Genomic DNA, 25,110 nt, shown 5'->3' on the forward strand with positions numbered 1-25,110 from the left:
GTCAATAAAGCAATCTATGTGTTGACGCTACGTTTTTTGTTCGATTTTGTTAATAAGGCAATATCTGTGACGACGCTAGGTCTATGTATATTTTGTGAATAAAGCAATCTCTGTGACGACGCAAGGTCTATATGTGTTTTGTGAATAAGGCAATCTCTATGACGACGCTAGGTCTATGTATATTTCGTGAATAAAGCAATCTCTGTGACGACGCTAGGTCTATATGTGTTTTGTGAATAAGGCAATCTCTATGACGACGCTAGGTCTATGTGTGTTTTGTCGATAGAGCAATCTTTGTAATGACACAATGTTTATGTTTGTTTCGTCAATAAAGCAATCTTTGTGATGACGCTAGGATTATGTGAGTTTTTGTCAAGAAAATTAAACATCCCTGTGATGACGCTAGCTTTGTTCGTTTTTGTCAAGAACACAATCTCTTTCAGTTAAACAATATCTGTGATGACGCAAGGTTCATGTGTGATTTTGTCAATATAACAATCTCTGTGATGACGTTAGGTTCATGTGTGATTTTGTCAATATAACAATCTCTGTGATGACGTTAGGTTTATGTGTGTTTTTGTCAGTTGAACAATATCTGTGATGGCGCTAGGTGTGTGCTTGTTTTTGTCAATAAAGCAATATGACGCTGGGCGTATGTTCGTTTTTGTCAACAAAACAATCTCTGAGTCTGTGATGGTGCTAGATGTATGTTTGTTTCCTTAGTTAAACAATCTCTGTGATGGCTCTAGGTTTATGTTTGTTTCTGTCAATAAAACAATCACTGTAACGACGCCAGGTTTATGTGTGTTTTGTTTATAAAGCAATATCTGTGATGACGCCAGCTTTATGGGGTTTTCTGTATATAGAAATATCTCTGTGGTGTTTTGATAGTGATTGTTTTCCATTGTTGATTGTGGAAAGATTGTAACTACTCGGACAGTTTATCTGTAAATCCATGTTTGCAATGATACGATGAAGTATGTTTTGTTTCACTAAAACTATGATTATTTTTTTTTTACTAAAACTATGATTATGTTTCTGTGATGACGTTAGGTTCAAGTGTTTATTTGTCAATAAAACAATATCTGTGATGATTCTAGCTAAATGTGTTTTGTTTTGTCAATAAAACACTATCTGTGATGATGTTAAGTTTATGTTTGTTTTTGTTAATATAAAAATCTTTGTGATGATGCCAGGTGTATGCGTGTTTTTGTCAATAAAGCAATATCTTTGATGATGCTAGGTGTATGTGTGTTTTGTCAATAAAGCAATATCTTTGATGATGCTAGATTTACGTGTGGTTTTGTCAATAAAATAATCTCGGCGATGACGCCAGGTTTATGTTTGTTATTTTGTCAATAAAACAATCCTTGCGATGACGCCAGGTTTATATGTGTTTTTTGTCAATAAAGCAATACCTGTGATGAAGCTAGATGTGTGTGTGATTTGTCAATAAAGCAATGTCTGTAATGACGCCAGGTTTATGCTTGTGTGATTTGTCAATAAAGCAATGCCTGTGATTACGTCAGGTGTTTGCTTGTTTTTGTCAATAAAGTAATACCTGTGATGATGCTAGATGTGTGTGTGATTTGTCAATAAAGCAATGTCTGTAATGACGCCAGGTTTATGCTTGTGTGATTTGTCAATAAAGCAATGCCTGTGATTACGTCAGGGTTTTGCTTATTTTTGTAAATAAAACAATATCTGTGATGATGCTCGGTTTACGTGTGTTTTTGTCAATAAAACAATATATGTGATGACGCTAAGTTTATTTCCCATTTTAAAATATTGAATGATTGTAAGTATCGCGTCAGTTTGTCTATAAAGCCATGTTTGCAATGATGCGAGGATATATGTTTTACTCCACTAAAACTATGATTATATTTCTGTGATGCCGCTAGGTTTATGCTTGTTTCTGTCAATAAAACAATATATGTGACGATGCTAAGTAATTTTTTTTTGTTTTTTGTCAAAGTATCATTCTCTGTGATGATGCTAGGTTTATGTGGGGTTTTTAATAATATTACAGTCTCTGTAATAATGCTATATTTGTATGTTTTTTTTACACAATATCTGTGATGACGCTAGGTATATGTTTGTATCAAGATAACAATCTTGGTGATGACTCTGGGTTTATGTTTGCTTGTGTGAATTACACAATATCTGTGATGACGCCAGGTTTATGTGTGTTTTGTCAATAATGCAATATCTGTGAAGACGCAAGGTTTATGTGTGTTTTGTCAATAAAGCAATATATGTGATGACGCAAGGTTTATGCTTGTTTTTGTCAATAAAGCAATGTCTGCGATGACGCAAGGTATATGTGTGTTTTGTCAATAATGCAATATCTGTGAAGACGCAAGGTTTATGTGTGTTTTGTCAATAAAGCAATATATGTGATGACGCAAGGTTTATGCTTGTTTTTGTCAATAAAGCAACGTCTGTGATGACACCAGGTTTATGTGTGTTTTGTCAATAAAGAAATATATGTGATGACGCAAGGTTTATGCCTGTTTTTGTCAATAAAGCAACGTCTGTGATGACGCCAGGTTTATGTGTGTTTTGTCAATAAAGCAATATATGTGATGACGCAAGGTTTATGCTTGTTTTTGTCAATAAAGCAACGTCTGTGATGACGCCAGGTTTATGTGTGTTTTGTCAATAAAGCAATACCTGTGACGACGCAAGGTCTATATGTATTTTGTGAATAAAGCAATCTCTGTGACGACGCTAGGTCTATATGTGTATTGTCGGTAGAGCAATCTATGTAATGACACAATGTTTATGTTTGTTTCGTCAATAAAGCAATATCTGTGATGATGCTAGGTTTATGTTCGTTTTTGTCAATTTAACAATCCCTGCGATGACGCTAGGCTTATGGGGTTTTCTGTACATAGAAATATCTCTGTGGTGTTTTGAGAATGATTGTTTTCCCTTTTTGATTGTAGAAAGGTTGTTGTTAGGGTCAGTTTTCACTGTAAATCAATGTTTGCAAAGATGCGAGGATGTAAGTTTTGTTTCACTAAATGTTTTTACTAAAACTGATAATTTTTGTTGTTCTTTTTAAAGCATTCTTGGTGATACGAGGTATTGCTTGATCTGTGTATAATCATCTGTGATGAAACTTAGATTATTTCTGTGTTGTCTACAAATATATTTTAGTAATAAAGCTTGAATTAGATTTGATTCTGTGATGTATTATGTTTTGATTTTCAAGCAATCCCTAGGATGACTTGATGTACTTAAGTAATATCGCTGACCATTTTAAGTTCATGTTGGCTTTCCGGAATGTGTCGATATGAAGGTTGCGTTAGTTCTACTTTTGAGGTGTGTTTGCGATGTTTTTTGGTTAATGTATATGGCTCTGATGCATTGTTTGGAGAATAAAGTGAACAACAATTTTCATTGATGCTAGGATGTAATGCTATTTTTGAAAAAGGACTGCAGTCTATGTTATGATGCTAGGATGTAATGCTATTTTTGAAAAAGGACTGCAGTCTATGTTATGATGCTAGGATGCTGTGTGGTTTCTCGACGAAACCATTTCAAAATAATGCCGTGGTGAATCTATATTATAGAGACAGAGGCGTGCTGATGTTGGCTTTTAACCAAAATTTGGGATACTGCTGGGTTTTGTCTTTTATCATTAAAATAATATCTTAAATGATGTTACGATACTTTTTCTCCTATCTAACAATATTTTCGATGATGGTGACAGTGTTTTGCTTTGTTTTCCTTTGGCAAAGCAAATTTTCCGATGTAAGGATTATGTTTGTATTATATGTAAAACAATCTTAATCTTTATGTTCGGATTTTGTATTGTTCTATGAAGAAATATTCTATGGTGATGCAATGTCTATAATGAGCTAACGATCCTATTTATTTTATCTGTAAAATAGTATCTTTCGTGTCGTTGGATCTATGTTTGCTTTATGTTTGACGTTCTATCTATGCTGATGCCAAGATTGTTTAAATTGTGTCTCTGATGCCACCTTTTCAATCAAGCAATATATGTTATGACGTTAGCTTTATGTATGTTTTTGTCAATAAAACCATATCTATGATGACGCCAGGCAAATGTGTGTGTTATGTCAATAGTTCAATCTCTGTGATTATGCTAGGTTTATGTATGTGTGTTTTTGTCAATATATCAATCTCTGTGATGATATTGTTGGATCTATGTTTGCGTTATGTTAGACGCCAGGATTAATTTGGTTAGCTCTGGTGCCACCTTTTCAATAATGATAGAATAATGTTTGATTTGTGTAAATCACGATTTCTACGTCTCTTGTAATGCTAAGCCCATATATGTATTTTGTCTATAACATACTGTACATGTGTATGGTAGTGATGTGGTTATGTATGCAACGGTATTTCTTAATTTGGTGATGATGATAATGTTTTGATTAATATGTGATGATTCAAGAAGAATATTTGTTAAATTGTTAAATAATATCTATTATATTATGTTAAGATTATGTTTGTTGTGTATATAACAATTGTTTTGCGAGACTTATGTTTGTATATCTGTAAAGCAATACTTTCTAAGATGCTAGGACTATGTTTGGATGATGCTGTGATCATGTTTGAATAATGAGAGACGTTAACTATGTCGTTATGGTTCTTAAAATCATTATAAATGCATGTTTATGTTTATTCAATGTGCAACCCGTGTTTCAAGGTTTTCTTATTCACGTGATAAGAATAATATTGCAGAGTTAAGCTATTGTTTTCTCTAGAAATACAAACAGCATGCTGATCTGTTTGTGTCAGGTGTAGTGCTTTGTCTGTTTGTTGTGTAACGAACCTTTTCTTCTTTTTCTACAGATTGGAGGATAGAAAGATGATTGTACTTTTTGTGACAACAATTGTACAACATTGTAAGATAAAATCTAATCAGAAGAATACGTCGGAGAAACATCGATTTGACTTGTGTTACTCTGAGCGTAACATTACTTTAGATAGGATCGACATTATTCTAGAAGATTGAAAAGTATATGAGTTTGATAGTCTATAAACCTCGTGAATGACGCTTGACGTTCCATGAATGTTTTGATGTCTTATCAAACGTTTCGTATGACTTACAATGCTGTAAGTATCACCGTGAAAGGACCGTATCCTGGCCGGTCACCGATGTCCAAATGCTCCGTGGCACCAAAACCTGGCCATTTTACGATTGTTCAGGAATGTACATTACTCAGGCTTCGTCACACCTCAGCTGTGTGTAGCCCGCCTTTACCACGCGATCACGATGCAGCTTTCGCCACCAGAGGCAGAAACCGATTACCATGACCGAGAGGAGAATCAATGACGTCATTGCCATGCCCAGTAGCATGTTGGCATCATAGGCATACTCCCAGGCATCCTCCTCCTCCTCTTGCTGAAAATAATTCAAACTGCCAACTTTAATTGATGTCAATGGCATGTCGATAATTTAGTAATATGCAAACAAGATGATACAACTCTAATACAGCAGAGACTAATGTTATCATAAATATCAAACAATATATACAACTTATCAAAATGTAAGTAAATAAAAGAAAGAGTTAATTGACAAAAATACATTTTAAAAAGTTTTCACTTCATGAGTTTTTCGGGTGCATAGTAACAGTCAGTTGTGGAAAATAATCATCTTGAAGATGTGAGGTCAAGAAAATTGGAACATGTATTAATCGTCTTGACCCGCATCTTCAAGGTGATTTTTTTTGATGATAGTTGTAGCCTTCGTTTACAAGCTATCCAAGGGGATATGCGGATTGCTCTGAATATTTAACTATTTCCTTTGTCTGCATTGACGTTATTACTTCTAAGCATATTTATATACATGTACCACGCCATTAACACAAATCGGTATTCAGGTAAATACATATAGGAACCGCGACATTGAAACAAAAGGAAAGAAATCACCAGCCACAAATGACACCACAGGAGAATGTGGGGGGATGGTCCTGCGTCCAATGTGGCTCTCGACAAGATATCTCCCGTCAAATTATTGGAAGTGTGCAGGTCACCAAAGACCTAAGCCTTCTATCAGGGTATGTGTTTATCTGTAATCATTGTGGCTTCCTTGTTACTATCCAAGTTCAATCTTTGTGAACGTGACATTACTAGGATTTGTCATAAGTGTATATGGCGAGTATCATACATGAAGAAGAAAACGCAAATCCTTCCGAATTTCAAGATCGTGTTCTCCTTGAACGTTTTCGAACATGTCCGTGTAAATAACTTTAGTACAATAATAGTAGCTGGTATCAGACTGGTACTTCTAAGAAAGGGAAGATTAAATAATAAATGCCCTCACGTTTGTAAAGTCAATAATATCAATAATATCAAGTTCTTTCTTTCGATACCTGCTTCCATCAGTAATTGTGTTTTTTCTCTAGTAGTTTGAAACATTGTGTTCATTTTACCATCACTTACAGTAATTGTGCTGTTTCTCTACTACATACAGTAATTGTTATTTGTGTACTTTTTCATAGTAATTATGTTTGTTTTTCTACTTCATAACTGATTGCGTTCAATTCTTCAATAATTATAAAATCATTCTGAAACACTGACTAAAAGGTGATGTGTTCAAAAGATAAAAACGACAGATCGGTATACCCAATAATAACGTTCTAAGGACACTGATAGCTGGTGACCCACCATTCACACTGATACTACGTACCGTGTTCTCTAAGGCTGCACCATTCTCCTCGGGATTAAAGGGTTCGACTCCGATCAGGTGTCCGGGGTCAGTCCACGCTCCTGTTGATGCCGAGCTCATGGAAGATGACGAAATGCTTGAAGACTTCGTACCGGTCGAGTTCCTGAACTTTGTGTCGTCATCGCATACGTCACTCCGATAACCACACTTAGAAATTGTATCCGATATTGTCGATATATCGGGAATAAACCACTTCCAGGGCTCAAAACTGAAAGGTAAGGTCCTTATATAACAGCAACAATTAAACTTACTTCTTTGTACATTATTTTCATGATTTATTTTCTTGTGTACTTATGGCATTTTTTGACAAATTATTTTCATAGTTTATGAAAGATATATATTTGTTGAATATTAAATTCAAAGTTGAGAAATGACAAAATTGAGATCATATATTAACAAATTCCGATTCGAATTCGGTATAGATATCTACTTACCTGGTTAAAACCGAGGTACTCTGCGGACACTTGTGTTCAAGGCAAAGGAATGTACGTGTAATCTGCAAAGAACAATGAACATCATTAGTCAATTTCAGGTTATATGTTTTTCTCTCATGATTATTTTGTTTTTAGATCGAATTCAGGTCAGGTTCATTGGAGTAATTTTTTCAACTTCATAATAATCTCATTACAGAATATATCTTACCTGTGTTTCCGGTGATTTACAGTTGTTCTCAAAAGTATCATCATACTGCAAAGTCAAATAATTTTACTTATGAACACATGTTGGTCAGGATCGATAACTATTGGTCTCCTCATGTATAATACAGATGTCTGTAAATAGTTAATGTGTGTGTGTTATCTTTCAGATGGAATATATTAATAAAAACTGCATTCAAATCACTCATGTACACTCATCATTATAACTTCTTACATTATAGAGTTGATGCTTATGTGTTATTGCTTAGAAGATAAATAGTTTACTTCTTTTTGATTTTGATCTCTTAAGATGTCGACAACGGTCACGTGTAGGGCGGCAAGCACGTGCTCTATGCACTCCGGGGTTGTGGTAACTTCGTGTTTGAGTTGACAGAGGAGGTTGATCGATTGAAGTGTCAGTTGCATTCTCTACAAGAAAGGGAAATAAAAGATATGCAAACGTCAGATAAACCAATATTTGACTGGACTGGGTATTTAGCAAAATAAAGATAATCAACATATGTACCTTAAGGTCATTGGAGTGTATTGATAAACGGAAACAGGAAGTACATCCCTAGTTGAATATCCAATGTTGGGAGACGGCATCACAATTTCCGCAAATTCTAATGTTTGATATTAAATTGATGAATATTGTATGTTTATTATTGACAGAACAGTGTGTTCTCTCAATATTAAAGTATTTCAAAGCAATCCAGGCATTAACTCAGGTGGGTTTTTTATCAATGAGTCACATGTGTCCATTTTTCTGTACTTCAGGAAACCGGCTACCTATTTCACTACTGTGAAGTTTTTCAAGAACGATTACTCTTACCTGCAATTACTATGTGTATATGGTTTTATTATAAAATGTCAATTTTTATATCGTGTATAGAGAATTAATTTTACACCATTTCAGCATTTATTAAATTGACATACATTAATGCAATACTAATATATGTTAGTATCATTTTTATTGACATCATTTTGTAAAAATATTGTCTTTCATTTTTTTTTCAAAATTCACTCCTTTTTACATAAATTTCCATTTAAAATCCTTAAAGTTCTGACAACCTTTATTTTTTTTTGTGGCAGAAAATTTTCTTTACTTTAAAGAAATATAACTACAAAATTTGAAGAAATTCTACTGAGAAATGGTGACACAATCCTATTACCTTAATCTATATTTGAATTGGAGAAGGGAAATCAACATCACTTAAGTCTAGTTACCAACGTCTCCTCTAGTCGGTCGATATCCTATGTAATAATAGCCCGGTACAAATCCCCTTTGTTCACCGTGTGACATCTGGTTGTCATGATGATCGTGTTTTGTTGATTTCTACCCCAGTGTGTTAAATAAAATGTTTTTAAAAGATGACATGTAAGATTATTGTTTGTGCCTAACAGGAAGCGAAAGGTTTTTGCAGCGCCAAGAGTATTTAATATCATAATCATGTAATATGTGTATGCCAATTTTGAATGATTCTTGCGCAAAAAACACTAGCTATACCATGTGTTCTCTATCTGTAGGTTTTATACGTAATATTCCTTGATATTTTCCGAACTTGAACCCACATCAAGTGGTTAACAGGTACTTTGTAATAATATTATCTTTTCAAATTATTACCACACTTATTTGTATCATATACAGTATTTCAAAGGTATCCATCTTTCCTTTTATTGTTACACCCTGAAATATGTAACATTATGCACTGTTTTTGTGAGTTTCCTGCATTTAACCATGATTAATTTAAGATGAAACCCTCCATACATTATGCTAAATCTGATTGATTATTACGATGTTAATGAAATTTGACATCTAGGCTGGCTTGAGCAGTATTAGGAATGTGTTAAACATTTGTCCTCTATACTCTACTGCTAGGGTAATATCTATACTCTACTGCTAGTGTAATATATATACTCTACTGCTAGGGTAATATCTATACTCTACTGCTAGGGTAATATCTATACTCTACTGCTAGAGTAATATCTATACTCAACTGCTAGGGTAATATCTATACTCTACTGCTAGGGTATATCCATACTCTACTGCTAGGGTAATATCTATACTCTACTGCTAGGGTAATATCTATACTCTACTGCTAGGGTTATATCTATACTCTACTGCTAGGGTAATATCTATACTCTACTGATAGGGTAATATCTATACTCTACTGCTAGGCTAATATTTATACTCTACTGATAGGGTAATATCTATACTCTCCTGCTAGGGTAATATCTATGCTCTACTGCTATGGTAATATCTATACTCTACGGATAGGGTAATATCTATACTCTTCTGCTAGGGTAATATCTATGCTCTACTGCTATGGTAATATCTATACTCTACTGCTGGGGTAATATCTATACTCTACTCCTAGGGTAATATCTATACTCTCCTGCTAGGGTAATATCTATGCTCTACTGCTAGGGTAATATTTATACTCTACTGCTAGGGTAATATCTATACTCTATACTCTATACTCTATACTCCGGGACTATTGGTCAAGTGTTCTTATTGACAAAATTAACTTGTCCTGTGAATAGTATCAGGTAAACTGCCCAGTTTAATCAAATATGATTGGTTTGTGGGGAAAACACTATCATATTAAACACCTTTGAGAACCGAAATATTGACCAATCATGTTTCTGATTTGAATCATTTAGTGTAACAATTAGTGACTTGATCATTAATTTGCATTCTTTATATTGCATCACTTAAGTACACACACCGGCCGGTCCTTATGATCAACGGTTTATATCAGGATTTCCTATGAAAACAATAGGATATCGAAGCGGTAAAAAACGTACTTCGTCCTCAAAATCGTCGAAACTAGGACAGATGTGGACGGACAGATTTAACACGAAAACCGTTGAAATATGACCAGGTGTTCTGGAAATTTGAACGTTTCTGTGTCTTCGACGATACTCGACAAACATCTTATTACTGTCACGTCCTCACAAGCGAGACCGAGGCTCGAATTCATAAAACGTTCTCACGCTCTAGAACTCATTTCAACGTCGATGATTTCAATGTTTAGACTTAACTATTTGACCCTGTTTTAAGTAAATCAAGTTATAAGAAATTTGATTGAGCAAAAAATCCATGCTTGAACTGTTTCATGAGTTATGGCCTGTGTCATTGCCAACGAAACCACAAAGCACATTAGTGAACATAATCTAAATAAGGGTTACTTCGTATCGACATTGAGTTCGGTTTGTCCTTGTGTAAAGACATCCTCGATATTACTTTCGCTCTCTACACCCCTGGAATATGTCATAGCAAAAATGAAGGCACGCGGCTAGCTATTTGATTGGTGTCAGGTAAAAAATACCTGACCAACCACTAGGCTGATACTTTTCTTTTGAAGATTACAAAGGAGCCACACACGCCTTCAAAGCCTGTCATTTTTACCGTTACGCGACCGCGAGATTCTTTTGATGTACACCAAAGGAACAAACTAGTCTTCTCGTCTCATCCACAAGGTGCTGCACACTGAGACTTCGATTTTGCTATGACATATTCCATGGGTACAGCGAGCGAACGTGAGCGTAACCCCCGGGGTAGTGATAATACGTAAATCAAATATGATGTTTGCACGTAAAAATACTTACTTTGTATGTCTCGCATTCTGTATAGTTGCTTAAGAAACTATGAAGGCAGGTTAGTGAATCAATCTCGCAAACAGCGTTGAATAAATCAGAATTGCGGACCATCTCCGCCCTCTCCATCATCAGAGCGTCCCAGAAATCCAGTTTATCATAGAGACACCAGTGACCACTCGTACAACTAAACAAAAGTGCACGGATGACGTCATCTGAAAACATGATGTAGTACACATCCCAGAAATTTTCACCAACCAATGCTTCCGGTACAGAACACACAGTATCCAGAGCTTGATCGGATCGACAGCGCGGGTCTTCAGTAGTTGTCGTCAATGGTGTTGTTGAAAAAGGTGTCGACGAGGACGACGATGTTGTAGTGGAATTTCTCCTACGTTTAGTTGTAGTTGATGACGACAGAGTGAATGGTGACGTAGTTTGCGGCGTCGTTTGAGATGTTGTACTGTTACTAGGGGTTTGCGCAGGCGTGGTGATGTTCGTTACGTTGCTTGTTGTTGAGATGTCATTATCAATACTGTCCAGTAAATTCTGAAACAACCCTTGTAAACTCCAATCACGCCTCTCTCGTCTGTACTTCGCTAATGATTTTGACGACTTTGATGACGAAATGGTCACACAAATAATAAGAGATAAACCTAAAACGTGTAGAAATAATGTCGACATGTTGGTTCATATGATTTCCGGTACCTTTTTATAATCGCTATAAACCTGAAAACAAACCTTTACCTGTTTACAGTTAGGTTGAAATTATGTATATCTGTATAACCAACTTTGCCTCTGTAAGACATGACAGTCAGATCCAACCATTACTCGTGTGTGTGGCAGGCTTCACGTCCCAGGTAGAGAACGCTGGCTGGATCAGTTTCTTTATGTTAGCATGTTAAACACACCAGGCACATCGTGTACGACAGCCCAGTACGACCATAGGCCTAACGTGGAGAAATGACAAGGAACGGAAGGCAACTCAGCATCTTTAGGGATTGATACCAACAATCACAGAGCTGTGATCTATAACTGGTTTGAATGAAAAAGGTAAATTAACTGCATATCCGAGGACTACACGAACTTATTGTTTTGCTTTTATTGTGTGTGGTTCGAAATAATGATTAAATGTTTGTACAGTTAAAAAATCCAATTGTCTGTTTTGTAATCTAGGGTAGTGGGTGCCGATTCGAATATAAGAAATGGTATGTTAAAGTATGTTTCTAGCATATCAATTACATTTAAGATTCATTTAGGAAATTCTGGGGGAAGAAAAGATAAAATACGAAAACAAGTAAATATTGAATAAATAAAACCCTAAAATACTGCTATCAAAAGCCAATAGATAGCGCCCCAGAGATTCTTAATAAAAAAAAGTTCTTTTATGTTGTAAAACTTTGAACACGCATATTTAACAATCCAGCCACGTGCTATCCCCCAGACCTCCATAACATCGGTAAGCTGGATTTGTAATCCAGTGTAAGGTATTGACGATATGATTGATTAGTTCTCTGGATTCTAAAGGAAAATAACTTGAACAGATATTTGCGATGTGTTTGATTCGGTAACAGCCGTTACTAATGTCGATAGACTTTCCGTGTATATAGAAAAACTGGACAACATAGCTACAGAGGGTTATTAAATATAAAACAAAGATACCGGGTTTATTATATGTACTAAACATTTGAACAGGAGTTTATTATTTATTGGTTTATCAAATATATGAAACGCAGGGATACTGGATTTATCATATAAACAAAGATACTGTGTTTATTATATCTACTAAACATGTGTACGGGGGTTTATTATTTATATGAAACGCAGGAATACTGAGATAGATTATCATGATAATAAGTCACTCGTTCTTGAATCTCAATTTAACTTGTATTGTATAAAGCATAACATTGTAATTAAAATCAATTTTATTTAAGACATGACATTGACAATTATTTTAGTATGACATCACAAGCCAAACCTAGTCCGGTCATACTTTCGACATGGACAGGAAGAGTATATATCATAATGCTGAGATAACGACTACAGGATACCTACAAGTCTTCAATGCCATTATTGATGTGGTTTAGATTGCCCATGAAATCGGAACAATGGCGAAGACGACATCTGTGCGGAATAGATCGGCAACAGCAGGTAGTGCGTCTTCCCTTTATATCACCGTCATACAGTCAGATAGCTATACATGGTTCCTTTTCTTTCTCTTTTTCAGACCTGGAGTAAAGCGATACAAGTATCGATTTGTAAAAATAGAAAAAGGATTTTGTTCAATTGCAAGTAAGCAGACTGAAATTGTAAGTCAAGGCTGTACTCTTCTGAGGTTTCAATCACGTTGCTCAAGTCTCGTTTTGATCTTGTGTAACAGGTTTTTGTAAATATTTAAACAAATATTATCTATTTTAATAGCAAATACATGTACGCAGCTTAAAAATGTGTCAAAAAACTATATGCCTGTTGTTTGCAGAGCTTTTTTTATAAGAATTGAAAAAATATGACCAATTTGGCGGCCATTTTGAAAATATGTATTGTTTGTGCTTCACGAAAGACCAACATTTCATGTTTATTATACTGGAATGGTCACTTAAATTGTCATTGAGTCGCCATTTTTAATTGTAGCAAGTTTGTGTTTGCTGTAAAACTTACTTATACAAGACTGGTATTCTACTTGCTAAGTGTTAATGAAGCACTTCGAATTCTAACCACGAAAAAGAACAAAACTAGAATTGGACGCACGTGCAACACGCTACTTGACCCTGTTCTTCTATCAGACACGTGTAATATCTGTTGAACTGACTGTGGGGATAAATATTGTAAGAAATTATAAGAGGAAAATTATTTGTTATAAAGACGCAGATTACGAACGGTTTAACAATTTACTTTTATCAATTGACTGGGCTGAACTTTTTTTAAGAATCCATTCTCCGGACGATATGTGTGACATTTTTACATCTAGATATTTAGAATTAGCTGACGAATGTATTCCTTCCAAATTTGTTACAATTAGACCTCATGACAAACCTTGGTTTTACTCTGACCTGAGACGTGAAATAAGGAAAAGAAACAGACTTCTCCAAAAATATAAATCCAATCGCACTCCAAATAATTTGAACAACTTTAGGAAACAACGAAATGGTGTAAACAATCTGAAAAACAGGACAAAATAATTATTTCATGCGGACATAAACGGCCTTTTAGACAATTACAATGATGCAAATCCTAGAAACTTTACGAAACTAGTCCGCAGGTTAATAAAATCATCCGACACATCTAATAGTATACCGCCGTTAAGGAGTGCGACTGGGAATATAGAAGTGGATGACGACATAAAGACTAATATACTAAACGATTACTTTGTTTCAATATCTAGTCTAGACGACACTAACATTGACGTACTAGAACAGACTCGACCATTTCAGACATACAGTTAAATATTAATGACATTATCGACATTCTAAAGACATTAAAAATCGGTGAAGCTGTAGGAAAGGATACTATTAGTCATACCATGCTAAAGAATACCTATAATTCAGTTGCTTATCCTCTTTCATTGATCTTTCGCTCATATTTGGAAACTGGATCTTTTCCCAAACAATGGAAACATGCTCTAGTTATGCGGGTTTTTTTTTAAAAAGGGCGATAAACAAGACCCTTCAAATTATAGACCTATTGCACTACTAAGTACTATTGGTAAAGTTTTCGAAAGATTAGTCGCTAAATATTTACATGACTACCTTTTAGATAATTCTCTCATATATAAATATCAGTCAGGTTTTCAACCAGGTCATTCTACTGTACACCAGCTTATAGAAATATATCATACTATGTGCGACAATCTTGAAAAAAAAAACTTGTCTATTTTTTTTGTGTGATATTTCTAAGGCGTTTGATCGAGTGTGGCATAGGGGACTGGAAGTGAAACTAGCTAGCTATGGAATATCGGGAAAGTTATTGGACTGGTTAATTGATTATGTTACTAATAGATCTCAACAAGTTTTTATTGGAAATAGTAGATCTTCTGTTAAGAGAACAGATGCAGGATACCTCAGGGTTCGGTTCTTGGCCCATTGCTGTTTATACTATATATTAATGACATAACAGATAATATAGAAAGTCTACCAAAACTTTTTGCTGATGACACCTCTCTTTTGTATTCGGATAAATCACCACAAGTAATTGAACAAAAAATTAATAATAATTTCGTAAATATACAATTGTGGGCAGATAAGTGGCTTGTCAAATTCAATCCTGCAAAAACAGAGGCTTTACTTATTTCTAATATTGATCTTGATCACCTCATTGAAATTAACTTTAATAATGTAAGTATTGAATTTGTTGAAAACCATAAGCATCTGGGAGTATTCATCAATGCTAACTGTAAATGGACCTATCACATTGATAATATATGTAAAAAAAGTAGTTGAACAATTAAGTGTCCTCCGTAAATTGAAATATACCCTGAACCGACGTACACTGAATAAAATATATAGAACATTTATACTTTCTATTTTAGAATATTGTTGTGAACTTTGGCATGGTTGTTCTATTACTGATTCAGACAAATTAGAAAAATTACAACTTGAAGCTGGACGTATTGTCACTGGTTTACAGTCGTTTACTAGTAGACGATCTATATACAATGAAACTGGATGGGATTTTCTAGCCCATCGGAGATCCCGTCGAAAACTTCAATTATTTTTTTAAATCCACAATAATATAGCTCCTAACTATCTCAACACTCTACTCCCTTCCCTTGTCGATAACTCTCACTATAATCTTCGAAACGTTGAAAACTACAACCTACCTAACAACAGACTTGAAGTATCAAACGTATTCTTTTTTCCTTCTACTGTTAGACTGTGGAACCAGTTACCTACTAGTAAACGACGTAGTGCCACGTTCTCATCATTTAGAAACGCCATTCAAGACGTAAACTTGCCGCTTGTACCAAAATCCCTTTTTCTATGGAGATAGGAAAAATAATATTTTGCATACAAAATTAAGAAACCGTTCTAGTACTTTGAAAAGTGACCTGTTTCGTGTTAACCTTATTGATTACCAACGTTGTATATGTGACTTCCCTATTGAAGACCCACACCAGTTCTTTTTTACCTGTGATAAATATAACGAACAAAGAATTAAGCTTTATCGTGAACTGAATGAATACATGCCTCTTAATTTAAATCTACTTTTATTTGGAGATTAGGTGTCGGATACAAACGTTAAACTTTGTTGACAAACATAATGGACAATGATATAAGATCGCATATCTGTTCAATTACGACCTAATGGGCATTGCGAACATCATAATCTAAATATCTTGCGTTTACCTCGGTGATTATTTGGAATGCTACATATGAATAACACATTGAAGCTCACAAATGCATTTCAATGTCTTTAAAATAACAAAAAATCAGTAACATGAATAACATCATATGAATGTGTCAAATCTTTTCGGAACAGGAAAACATAACGATATTCATGCATACTCAGCAATACATTCATGACTCTAACAGAGTCTAGTACCCCATCCCACCCTGTCCTCTCTCTCTCCCTCTCTCTCAATTAAACCATAATATCAATTCTCTCTAAGAGGCAGATACTATATGTCATACATTAATAATGATGAGGATGTATGTATTATAATTACAGACTATTATCCCCCTCTCCCCCATCTCCCTTCCCCCTCCCCCTTTTCTCTCTCTGTCTCTCTATTATAATTTTGATTTATAAATTAATGCATTTAAAAATGAAATAGTGTATATATGTATATTAATTCTGCCATCTTGTTGTACTATTGTAAATATATGCTTGTAATTTGCTAGGAAAGGGCTTAATATAATATAAGTTTGATAACTTGTGCCCAATCCATTTGCTTGGCAATAAAATATGATTAAACTAAACACGAAAAAGGTGAAAAATAACACATATAGTAATAAAAACACACGGAGTCCCCATTGTTATAGCTATCTCAGAAAGAAAAACACCATTTGTTTTGATATATTATATAATGAAAAAAGTTTCATAGCAGAACTTTTTATATCAAGAGTTAAATTTGCAAAAAAACCGCGAAAAAGTATTTTTTTTCATTAAAAAATACGGGTAGGGGTAACTTAAATCGATTTCTCTGAGATGAAAAAAGCCCCTAAGATAAAGAAAATACTATTTTTGTCAATTCTGGAACCATTCATACATATCTGATGACACACTTGGAAGATATTGTATGAATTTGTTCTGCAGATGGTCAAAACTGAAAGAACACCTAAAATAACATATGTAAAAAAAAGGAGGTGCTCATCCTCAAGTGATATAAACTAAACAGATACTTTAATAGATGTATAAAACAACATTCATGTGTGCGACCTTCCTTCAATAACCAGTGTACCAGTATAAACAACATGTCAGCTCAGGTGTAAAGGTTTCACTAGTTCCAGATAAAAAGAAAGCTATCGATATGAAACTAATATTTGTGCTGTTGTGTCAACTTACCAAATAATAAAAGTAACATACAGTATAAAGACTATCTGTCTGTATACAACATTCACCTTTGTTAGAACATCAACGTTAGGAAATTACATTCAATACATTTGCTTCAAATTCCTGTACAAGATCACGATTTAAATATCAGTTATCCCTTTGACAAGGCTGGATTTGTCTTCCTCTGTTCATCTTAACCGTCTCCCATGGAATATATTGATATCAGTACAAAATATTTAAGATCAGATATTCTTATTTCACGATAAAAAAAACACACTATGTCCTAATGGCTTGATCCAAAACATATTCAGAGTTAAGCCCTCTATTACTCTACCTCTGACTAAATTATGTAATAAAACTCTCGAATCCAGACATATTTTCTCTCAATTCGGAATATTGCTGAAATCAATACCATAGATATAGAAAAAAAAGGAAATCAAAATTATCTGTTTAGTTACAGCCCTATTTTTGTTGCCTATCATTTTAGTACAATGTTATGTTTAAGTATTTGTTTATCTATCTGACCATATTTATCAGGGTACCAGTGTGGCTTCTTACCTAGAAATACAATAGACAATCAGTTATAACTCTCAATCAAACAACAAATATATCAGATGAATCGGACCAAATTAAATAATTAGAATTCAGTTACGTTTTTTGTTTTTTTGACAGACTATGGAATGAAAGTTCCTACAGTAGTCTCCAGAAATACCAAGTAGGGAAACCCCTACAGTAGGCTCCAGAAATACCAAGTAGAGAACCCCTACAGTAGGCTCCAGAAATACCAAGTAGTGAAACCCCTTCAGTAGGCTCCAGAAATACAAAATTAGGAAACCCCTACAGTAGTTTCCAGAAATACCAAGTAGAGAACCCCTACAGTAGTCTCCAGAAATACCAAGTAGGGAAACCCCTACAGTAGTCTCCAGAAATACCCAGTAGGGAGACCCCTACAGTTGTATCCAGAAATACCAAGTAGGGAAACCCCTACAGAAGTCTCCATAAATACCAAGTAGGGAAACCCCTACAGTAATATCCAGAAATACCAAGTAGAGAACCCCTACAGTAGGCTCCAGAAATACCAAGTAGGGAAACCCCTACATTAGGCTCCAGAAATTCCAAGTAGGGAGACCCCTACAGTTGTATTTATAAATATCAGTAGGGAAACCCCTACAGTAGTCTCCAGAAATACCAAGTAGGGAAATTCCTACAGTTGTATTTGTAAATACCGAATTGGGAAACCCCTACAGTAGTCTCCAAAAATACCAAGTAGGGAAATCCCTACAGTTGTATTTATAAATACCAAGTAGGGAAACCCCTACAGTAGTCTCCAGAAACACCAAGTAGGGAAACCCCTACAGTAGTCTCCAGAAATACCAAGTAAGGAAACCCCTCGGTAGTCTCCAGAAATACCAAGTAGGGAAACCCCTACAGTAGTCTCCAGAAATACCAAGAAGGGAACCCCTACAGTAGACTCCAGAAATACCAAGTAGGGAAACCCCTTCAGTAGGCTCCAGAAATACCAAGTAGGGAAACCCCAACAGTAGTCTCCAGAAATACCAAGTAGGGAAACCCCTACAGTAGTCTCAAGAAACACCAAGTAGGGAAACCCCTACAGTAGTCTCCAGAAATACCAAGAAGGGAACCCCTACAGTAGACTCCAGAAATACCAAGTAGGGAAACCCCAACAGTAGTCTCCAGAAATTCCAAGTAGGGAAACCCCTACAGTAGTCTCCAGAAACACCAAGTAGGGAAACCCCTACAGAAGTCTCCAGAAATACCTTATTCTTCTATTTAGAAATCATCAGTTTTAGTACGGTAACACGAAACATCTATTTCTTTCACACTCTCCAGTTTAAAGTGTCTACAGTTTGTTGCAAGTCAAACCTCTGTTCAAGTATCTTCTGTGACTGGATTTTGTGCAATAATGCAATTAACAAGGTTGTTATAGTAAGTTGGACTGTTAGTGGAACTGCTATTAGACACCACTCTTTATAGTCTTCGGTGGTTCGTGATCAAAATCAGAATTAGATACGTCTGAATTGTCTTTGTGATGTTTGCCGACCGACAAGTATCCTTTTCCACAGACTTACCTTCTTCGAGAAACTCTACCCTACTCACCCCACTTGTCTGTATATTCTTTCTATAAGTATTCGCTACCAGTCAAGAACACCTCAGTCGGGTTCTAACATTCAGTCATAACATTTCCATTTTAGCTTCTGTGTGTTGACTTTTACACACGAACTGTCTATACAACACCTGAATACTAGTTTTAGTAATAGTAGATAAAAACGCATACAAATCACCATTATACATTAAGTAAGAAGACAATTTTTATGTAGTTATGCTCAGTGTTCTTGCATTTTAAAAAGGTGTCTGTAATAAGAGATAACAAGGGTACTTCCTCATCTAAGCTTCTGTACAGGGTTCATCAAAACCTTCACACATGTTTTGTAGAATTCTGTGATCAGTATGCGAGTGTCAAACTGTCATCCGACTCAAATGAACTGTCCAAGTGATTGTGTCACCATTCATTGGTGCTTTTGGTTACAAGGCTTTGGCCATTTTTCTGCAAACGTTTGACTTGATTTTCAATGCATAATTTCAAGATGAGATTGTTTAACAACGATTCTGTCTGTAAAAAAATGACAAGCACTACTATTGCATATGTTTTGACATGTACGATTTACTGGTTTTAAATGCGATGTTTGGTGTTATGCACATATCGCATTCAATTTCTGTAAAAACGAAATATCTCCATTTACATTTTTAATCACAATAGGCTTAATACAAAATGAAAACAAATTACGGAAACAACTTTGCTTCAATAAACGTATTGAAAATTTGTATGAAAATGAACATCAATTGCTGTTATAGGGGTGAATGTGTTTTGCAAAAAGATTTGACATATTCATATGATGTTAATAATGTTACTGATTTTTTGTTTTCTTAGAGACATTGAAATGCATTTGTGAGCTTCAATGTGTTATTCATATGTACATTCCAAATACTCACCGAGGTAAATGCAAGATATTACATTTATTTAGATTATGATGTTCGCAATGCCCATAAGGTTATAATTGAACAGATATGCGATCTTATATCATTGTCCATTATGTCTGTCAACAAAGTTTAACGTTTGAATCCGACACTTAATCTCTTGTATAACGCCTACATACGCCGGACATGGTTGTTTATATAGAAATAGTTGTACCTACAGTCTACTCTTTTTTTCAAATAAAAGCACTGTCTATGGACCTAAAAGGATATATTAAAACAATGAGCATCATTCTGTTATAAATATTTGGAATAACGGGCGACAATGTATGACGGTTGTATTTCCCAATCCGTTCGCATCATACCCAGGTAGGAAATGATACCAGACAGCATGCACATGTATCAATGCCGTGTGATGTATGTCAAAACGTTTCTAAAATCTCGATTTTAAATTGGATTTAAAAACATAAATTTTGAATTCAGAAACAGCAACATTTTGAACTTTGTATTGAAAACAGACAATTTGCATAAAAAAAAATAGAAATTTTATTAAAAAACATAACATTTCTATTTTTAGTATTCTTAGTAAAAAGAAACACTCTAAGCCTCATGAAAAATGAAAAGAATATGAAACTATCTAACACATTGCCACCAACTTCTAATAGAACATAGCATGTTGTAACATATTACCAATAGTAATTCCGTCACCACGCATAAAGGTAAGGAGTTTACACATCGACATCTAGCATGAACAGATCGTTATTAAGCTAAATATGTTTAGGGGACAAACATAAATGCTTTAATGTACATACCTCTTGATAATTCTTACTGGCCTGATATATTCCTCTTTTGGGCCAGTGACAAACTATATATAGCTAACAATACTATATAATTAACGAATCTATTTCATTACTGGCATTCATTATGCGAATTCAGGTCTTTGTGATACGAGATCGGAAAGGCTTGTTATTACCAAAAAAAAGGCGTCAAATGAAAAAAGGTTGCGTTCGGATTTTACGAGTCGTTAAGGTACTCTATATTATACGAAAACCTTAGTCGAAATACATTACTTTTTTACACTATTGGGTCTATCATTATGTTAGTTTAATCCAACAGTCCATTAAGCAATGTTTAGGACAGTTTCAATACAATTGTAATACCACAACAACGGGTCAGATACCATAGTTACAGGGACCACTGCTGAATCTGTCGCCGGTACATCACCAGTCCAGGCATTTAATGACTATGGCACCCTTTGTGTTTCTGTCGATGTCCATCGATACACTCACCCTGCGGGTCGACATTCCTGTTATAGTTCTGACATTTTCGCGCGTGATAGCCGAGTTCTTGCTACACGATACGTATATGGAGTCGATATATCGACATTTAAGTATCACGTCTTTCACAGCTTCGGTTGTAATCAAATCGTTCTTCATTATGAACAGTATCCTAATATTCGAGCTGAATTCGGCGATGGCCGACAGACAGTTGTCTGTGAGCGTTGTCGCTTTCACTGCTGATCCGCCAGATATGTCAAGGATTTGTATGTGACGACATCGCTGAAGGAGGAATCGGACGGAAGAGTCGGAGAGAGAGTGACATCCCCTGACGGAGAAATCCACCAGATCGGGACAATGGCGACCGATCTGTCTTACACTTGCGTCGGTCAGGGATGACGAGAATCCGAAATACAAGACACGTAAATGGGAATGCTGAGGAGAAATGAAACGAACATCTCGTACATTTCTTTGTGTATGTCTGTATCCTTTTTGTAGATCAAGCTTTTCTTCGTTTCTCTCACTCGATTTCCTAACGTCGTTGATACAGAAATCTGATGCAATTTGCGTTTGTGATGTGTTTCGGTTTGAATCATTTCTTGACTTTGATTGTAACAATGCCGCCTGTTCTCTGTTCCTTGTCACTATGTTGTTCTTTGTTTTTGTTCGAATGCATAAGTCACTAGAATCAGAACTCAGGGCATTTCTGGGATCGTGAAAATCAAATTCATTTGCATTCGTTTCTGATTTTCTCACAAAGGAAGCTGGTCCTGAGGTACGTTCTTCTGAACAAGTTGGATTGCGTTCACCAAGGTTCAAATAGGGTGTTTCCCTGATGATATCACGCGTCCCATCGTTGTCAATTGCAACACTGTCCAGTGTATCGTTACTGGTATGAACTTGATCCTCTCCAGAACTGTCAATTTTGATTATGTCATCAAATTTCAGTTTCGACATAAATCGACACGTTTCTAGGTGGAGTGAGTGAAGGCGTGTACAGGTGATCACAAGCCTGTTGACAGCATCGGATGTGATCTGTAAACACGAATTCAAGTTCACTATTCTCAAAGCTGAGCAATGCAGAGCAAGAGCCATGACACCGGCATCTGTAACGGACAAACATTCCGCGACACTGATTTCCTCCAATTCTCGACAGTGTTCGGCGATTTCGATGAGACCAGTGCTACTAACTCCTGGGCACTTAATGACGAGGAGACGCTTAAGTCGCGTGCATCCCTGTGCAAGTGACGCCAGACCGTGGTCAGTTATGTTCCGTCCGGCTGTGCTCTGCATTTCCAGACTATTGACAATCAAGTCCCTGAGTTGACCACAATGTTGGGCGATATGTGCGAAACCGACATCCGTGACTAGTGAACAGCCTTGTACGGACAGGAACTGCAGCATTGGACAGTTTCCCGCCATTTGTTCAAGAACGTTGTCGTCTGCGTTTGTGTTGTCAAGCGAGAGCGTAACAAGTGAGGCAAGACTGTGTATTCCTGAAAAAGCGCTCTGTGTGATACGAGAACAGTCATTTAACGATATACACTTTACTGGAGTATCCTTGAAAGACAACAAACACTGAACAACATCGTCTGGTATATCATCACAGTGTATAGCGAGGGTCTCCAGACGATTATTCTGTAAAACAAAATCGACCAAGCCGTCAAAGTGTCTCTCTAGATCTTCACCTTCATGTTCGTCTGTGCAGAGAAGACCAAGTTTATTTAACTTAAGATCAGACGTATTTGAAAGCGTATTTACAACACTGAGGATGTCCGTTAATGGACCGCTTAGTGATACATCGTTGATGGACGGGTGTCGACACAGACATGAGCTAACCAGGTCACGGTCGTCTGATTCTAGGTCAAAGTCAATGCTGAGTAAACAAGGAAATGTCACTTGCTTGTCCTCTAAAACACTGAGGTTGCTGTGTTGACCCTGCCGTGTACTGATGCGTTCTACATGTCCGGATACCCTATATAGCATGTCCAGATAAACAGGAGAGTCCAATTTGTACTTGTTTACTTCGAGGTGACGCCATAGGCTAGGGTCAAAGGTCAAATCGTAAAGCCTCTTGCATGTTACGCGTAAATTATTTTCCATATCGCGCTTTCGTACGTAACGTAATATGTAAAGTAGCATTTCTTCCGGTATCTCCAAGAAATTCATTGTGAAGTCAAAAGAATTATTTTGAAATAATCTAGAATTATGTTATTTGCGTGATCCGGGACAAGAGTTGGACCTATAACATTGTTGATGATGTGTCGCTGATGTTGTAGTTCTGAGAGGTCCGTTCGGGAATAGCATATACTTACAGATTATCTGGCAAATACAAAACGGAAGGATTTGGTTAATAAACAAAATATGGTAACTATAAAACCCGGCAAAAAATATCAGCATAGCTACGGACGATATGGAACAAACAAAACATGGTAACCTAGCAAAAAATATCAGCATAGTTACGGGTGATCTGGAAAACACAAACAAAGAACATTTACTTAATAAACAATACATGGTAACCTAGACATAAATATAGATGGTGCTTCTTTCGAGCCGATGATTTTACTTTAACGGAATAGGGAGAGTGGTTGTATTATCATTCGAGTGTAAGGTTATTACTTTTCGGCGTACCAACAAACGACGGCGAGAGTCCACAAACACCACTGAAAATAGTGAATGTATTTATTTGTATAGAGAACATTAAGGAAAACAATATATATATTGTATACAGAAAAGACAAGGGTAGGATACCCAATAAAGTGTGGTATACATTTTTACAACACTGTAACTAAGTCACAAAACTGTAACTAAGTCACAACACTGTAACTAAGTCACACCACTGTAACTAAGTCACAAACATGTTGTTGTCGTTTTCTTTGGTTTTTGTTCTATGCATTGTTTTGTCTCAACTACCATTACGATCGTTATTCACGGTGTTTGTCTTCCTGTTTGTTTGTCGCCTGTTGTTCACGAAAGTCAACTCTTGTAATACCGCCAATGAGAACTTCCTTTCCTGGGTATGAATTGCCCGTTACACCTGTAAACCGTTAGGATCACGTTTGCAAAGCTTAGTTAGATTCTCCCAACGTTGATGTAGTTTACATACGGGGAATGTTTCTTAACCAACTAAAATAATTTAAGTATTGTTCTGTTTCTTGTCAGCGGGAGGTCCGTGGAGTGACACAGGTGTTAGTATAGTATACAGTGTTATATAGTAAAGTAAGCATACTTTGACACACGAAGACAAGCTTAAGAGAGTATACCTCGTGGAACTGGTACACACTGCACAAATCTTAATTCGTCCTCGACAGGAAACACCATGCATCGGTTATGTCATATTTGTCACTTCACAGGTGTCTCTATACATGTATATATGCGGGTACACCTCCCGTTACACAGGTAAGAGCTT

At 35.8% G+C, this 25,110-nt stretch overlaps 2 protein-coding genes across 3 annotated transcripts; both read right to left on the reverse strand.

The window, feature by feature from the left end:
* Positions 1 to 2,362: 2,362 nt before the first annotated feature.
* On the reverse strand, positions 2,363 to 11,803 carry LOC110449729. Its single transcript, XM_021496780.1, has 6 exons — positions 10,954 to 11,803; positions 7,627 to 7,770; positions 7,349 to 7,393; positions 7,141 to 7,202; positions 6,668 to 6,914; positions 2,363 to 5,380 (listed from the first exon to the last, which is right to left on the reverse strand). Exons 1-6 carry the CDS (start codon positions 11,623 to 11,625, stop codon positions 5,198 to 5,200), a joined length of 1,353 nt encoding a protein of 450 aa, XP_021352455.1. The 5' UTR covers positions 11,626 to 11,803; the 3' UTR covers positions 2,363 to 5,197.
* A 9,231-nt stretch (positions 11,804 to 21,034) lies between these two features.
* Positions 21,035 to 25,085, reverse strand: LOC110449744 (F-box/LRR-repeat protein 13-like). Of its 2 annotated transcripts, none has more exons than XM_021496800.1 (2): positions 24,965 to 25,085; positions 21,035 to 24,023 (listed from the first exon to the last, which is right to left on the reverse strand). In XM_021496800.1, exon 2 carries the CDS (start codon positions 23,868 to 23,870, stop codon positions 21,645 to 21,647), a length of 2,226 nt encoding a protein of 741 aa, XP_021352475.1. In that variant the 5' UTR covers positions 23,871 to 24,023; positions 24,965 to 25,085; the 3' UTR covers positions 21,035 to 21,644. The 2 variants fall into 2 exon arrangements, with proteins under 2 accessions (XP_021352475.1, XP_021352476.1); XM_021496801.1 differs by lacking the exon at positions 24,965 to 25,085 and adding an exon at positions 24,615 to 24,688.
* Between the last annotated feature and the right edge of the window lie 25 nt (positions 25,086 to 25,110).

The sequence above is a fragment of the Mizuhopecten yessoensis genome, unplaced genomic scaffold (assembly GCF_002113885.1).
Source record: "Mizuhopecten yessoensis strain PY_sf001 unplaced genomic scaffold, ASM211388v2 scaffold4805, whole genome shotgun sequence".
In the NCBI taxonomy this organism is placed as follows: domain Eukaryota; kingdom Metazoa; phylum Mollusca; class Bivalvia; order Pectinida; family Pectinidae; genus Mizuhopecten; species Mizuhopecten yessoensis.

Coding starts and splice junctions, on each gene's coding strand:
- LOC110449729 (XM_021496780.1), bottom strand. CDS start 11,625: ATGTCGACATTATTTCTACACGTTTTAGGTTTATCTCTTATTATTTGT. Junction 7,394..7,626: donor GAGATCAAAATCAAAAAGAA/GTAAACTATTTA, acceptor TTGACTTTGCAG/TATGATGATACTTTTGAGAA. Junction 7,203..7,348: donor GTAAATCACCGGAAACACAG/GTAAGATATATT, acceptor TGTTCTTTGCAG/ATTACACGTACATTCCTTTG.
- LOC110449744 (XM_021496800.1), bottom strand. CDS start 23,870: ATGAATTTCTTGGAGATACCGGAAGAAATGCTACTTTACATATTACGT.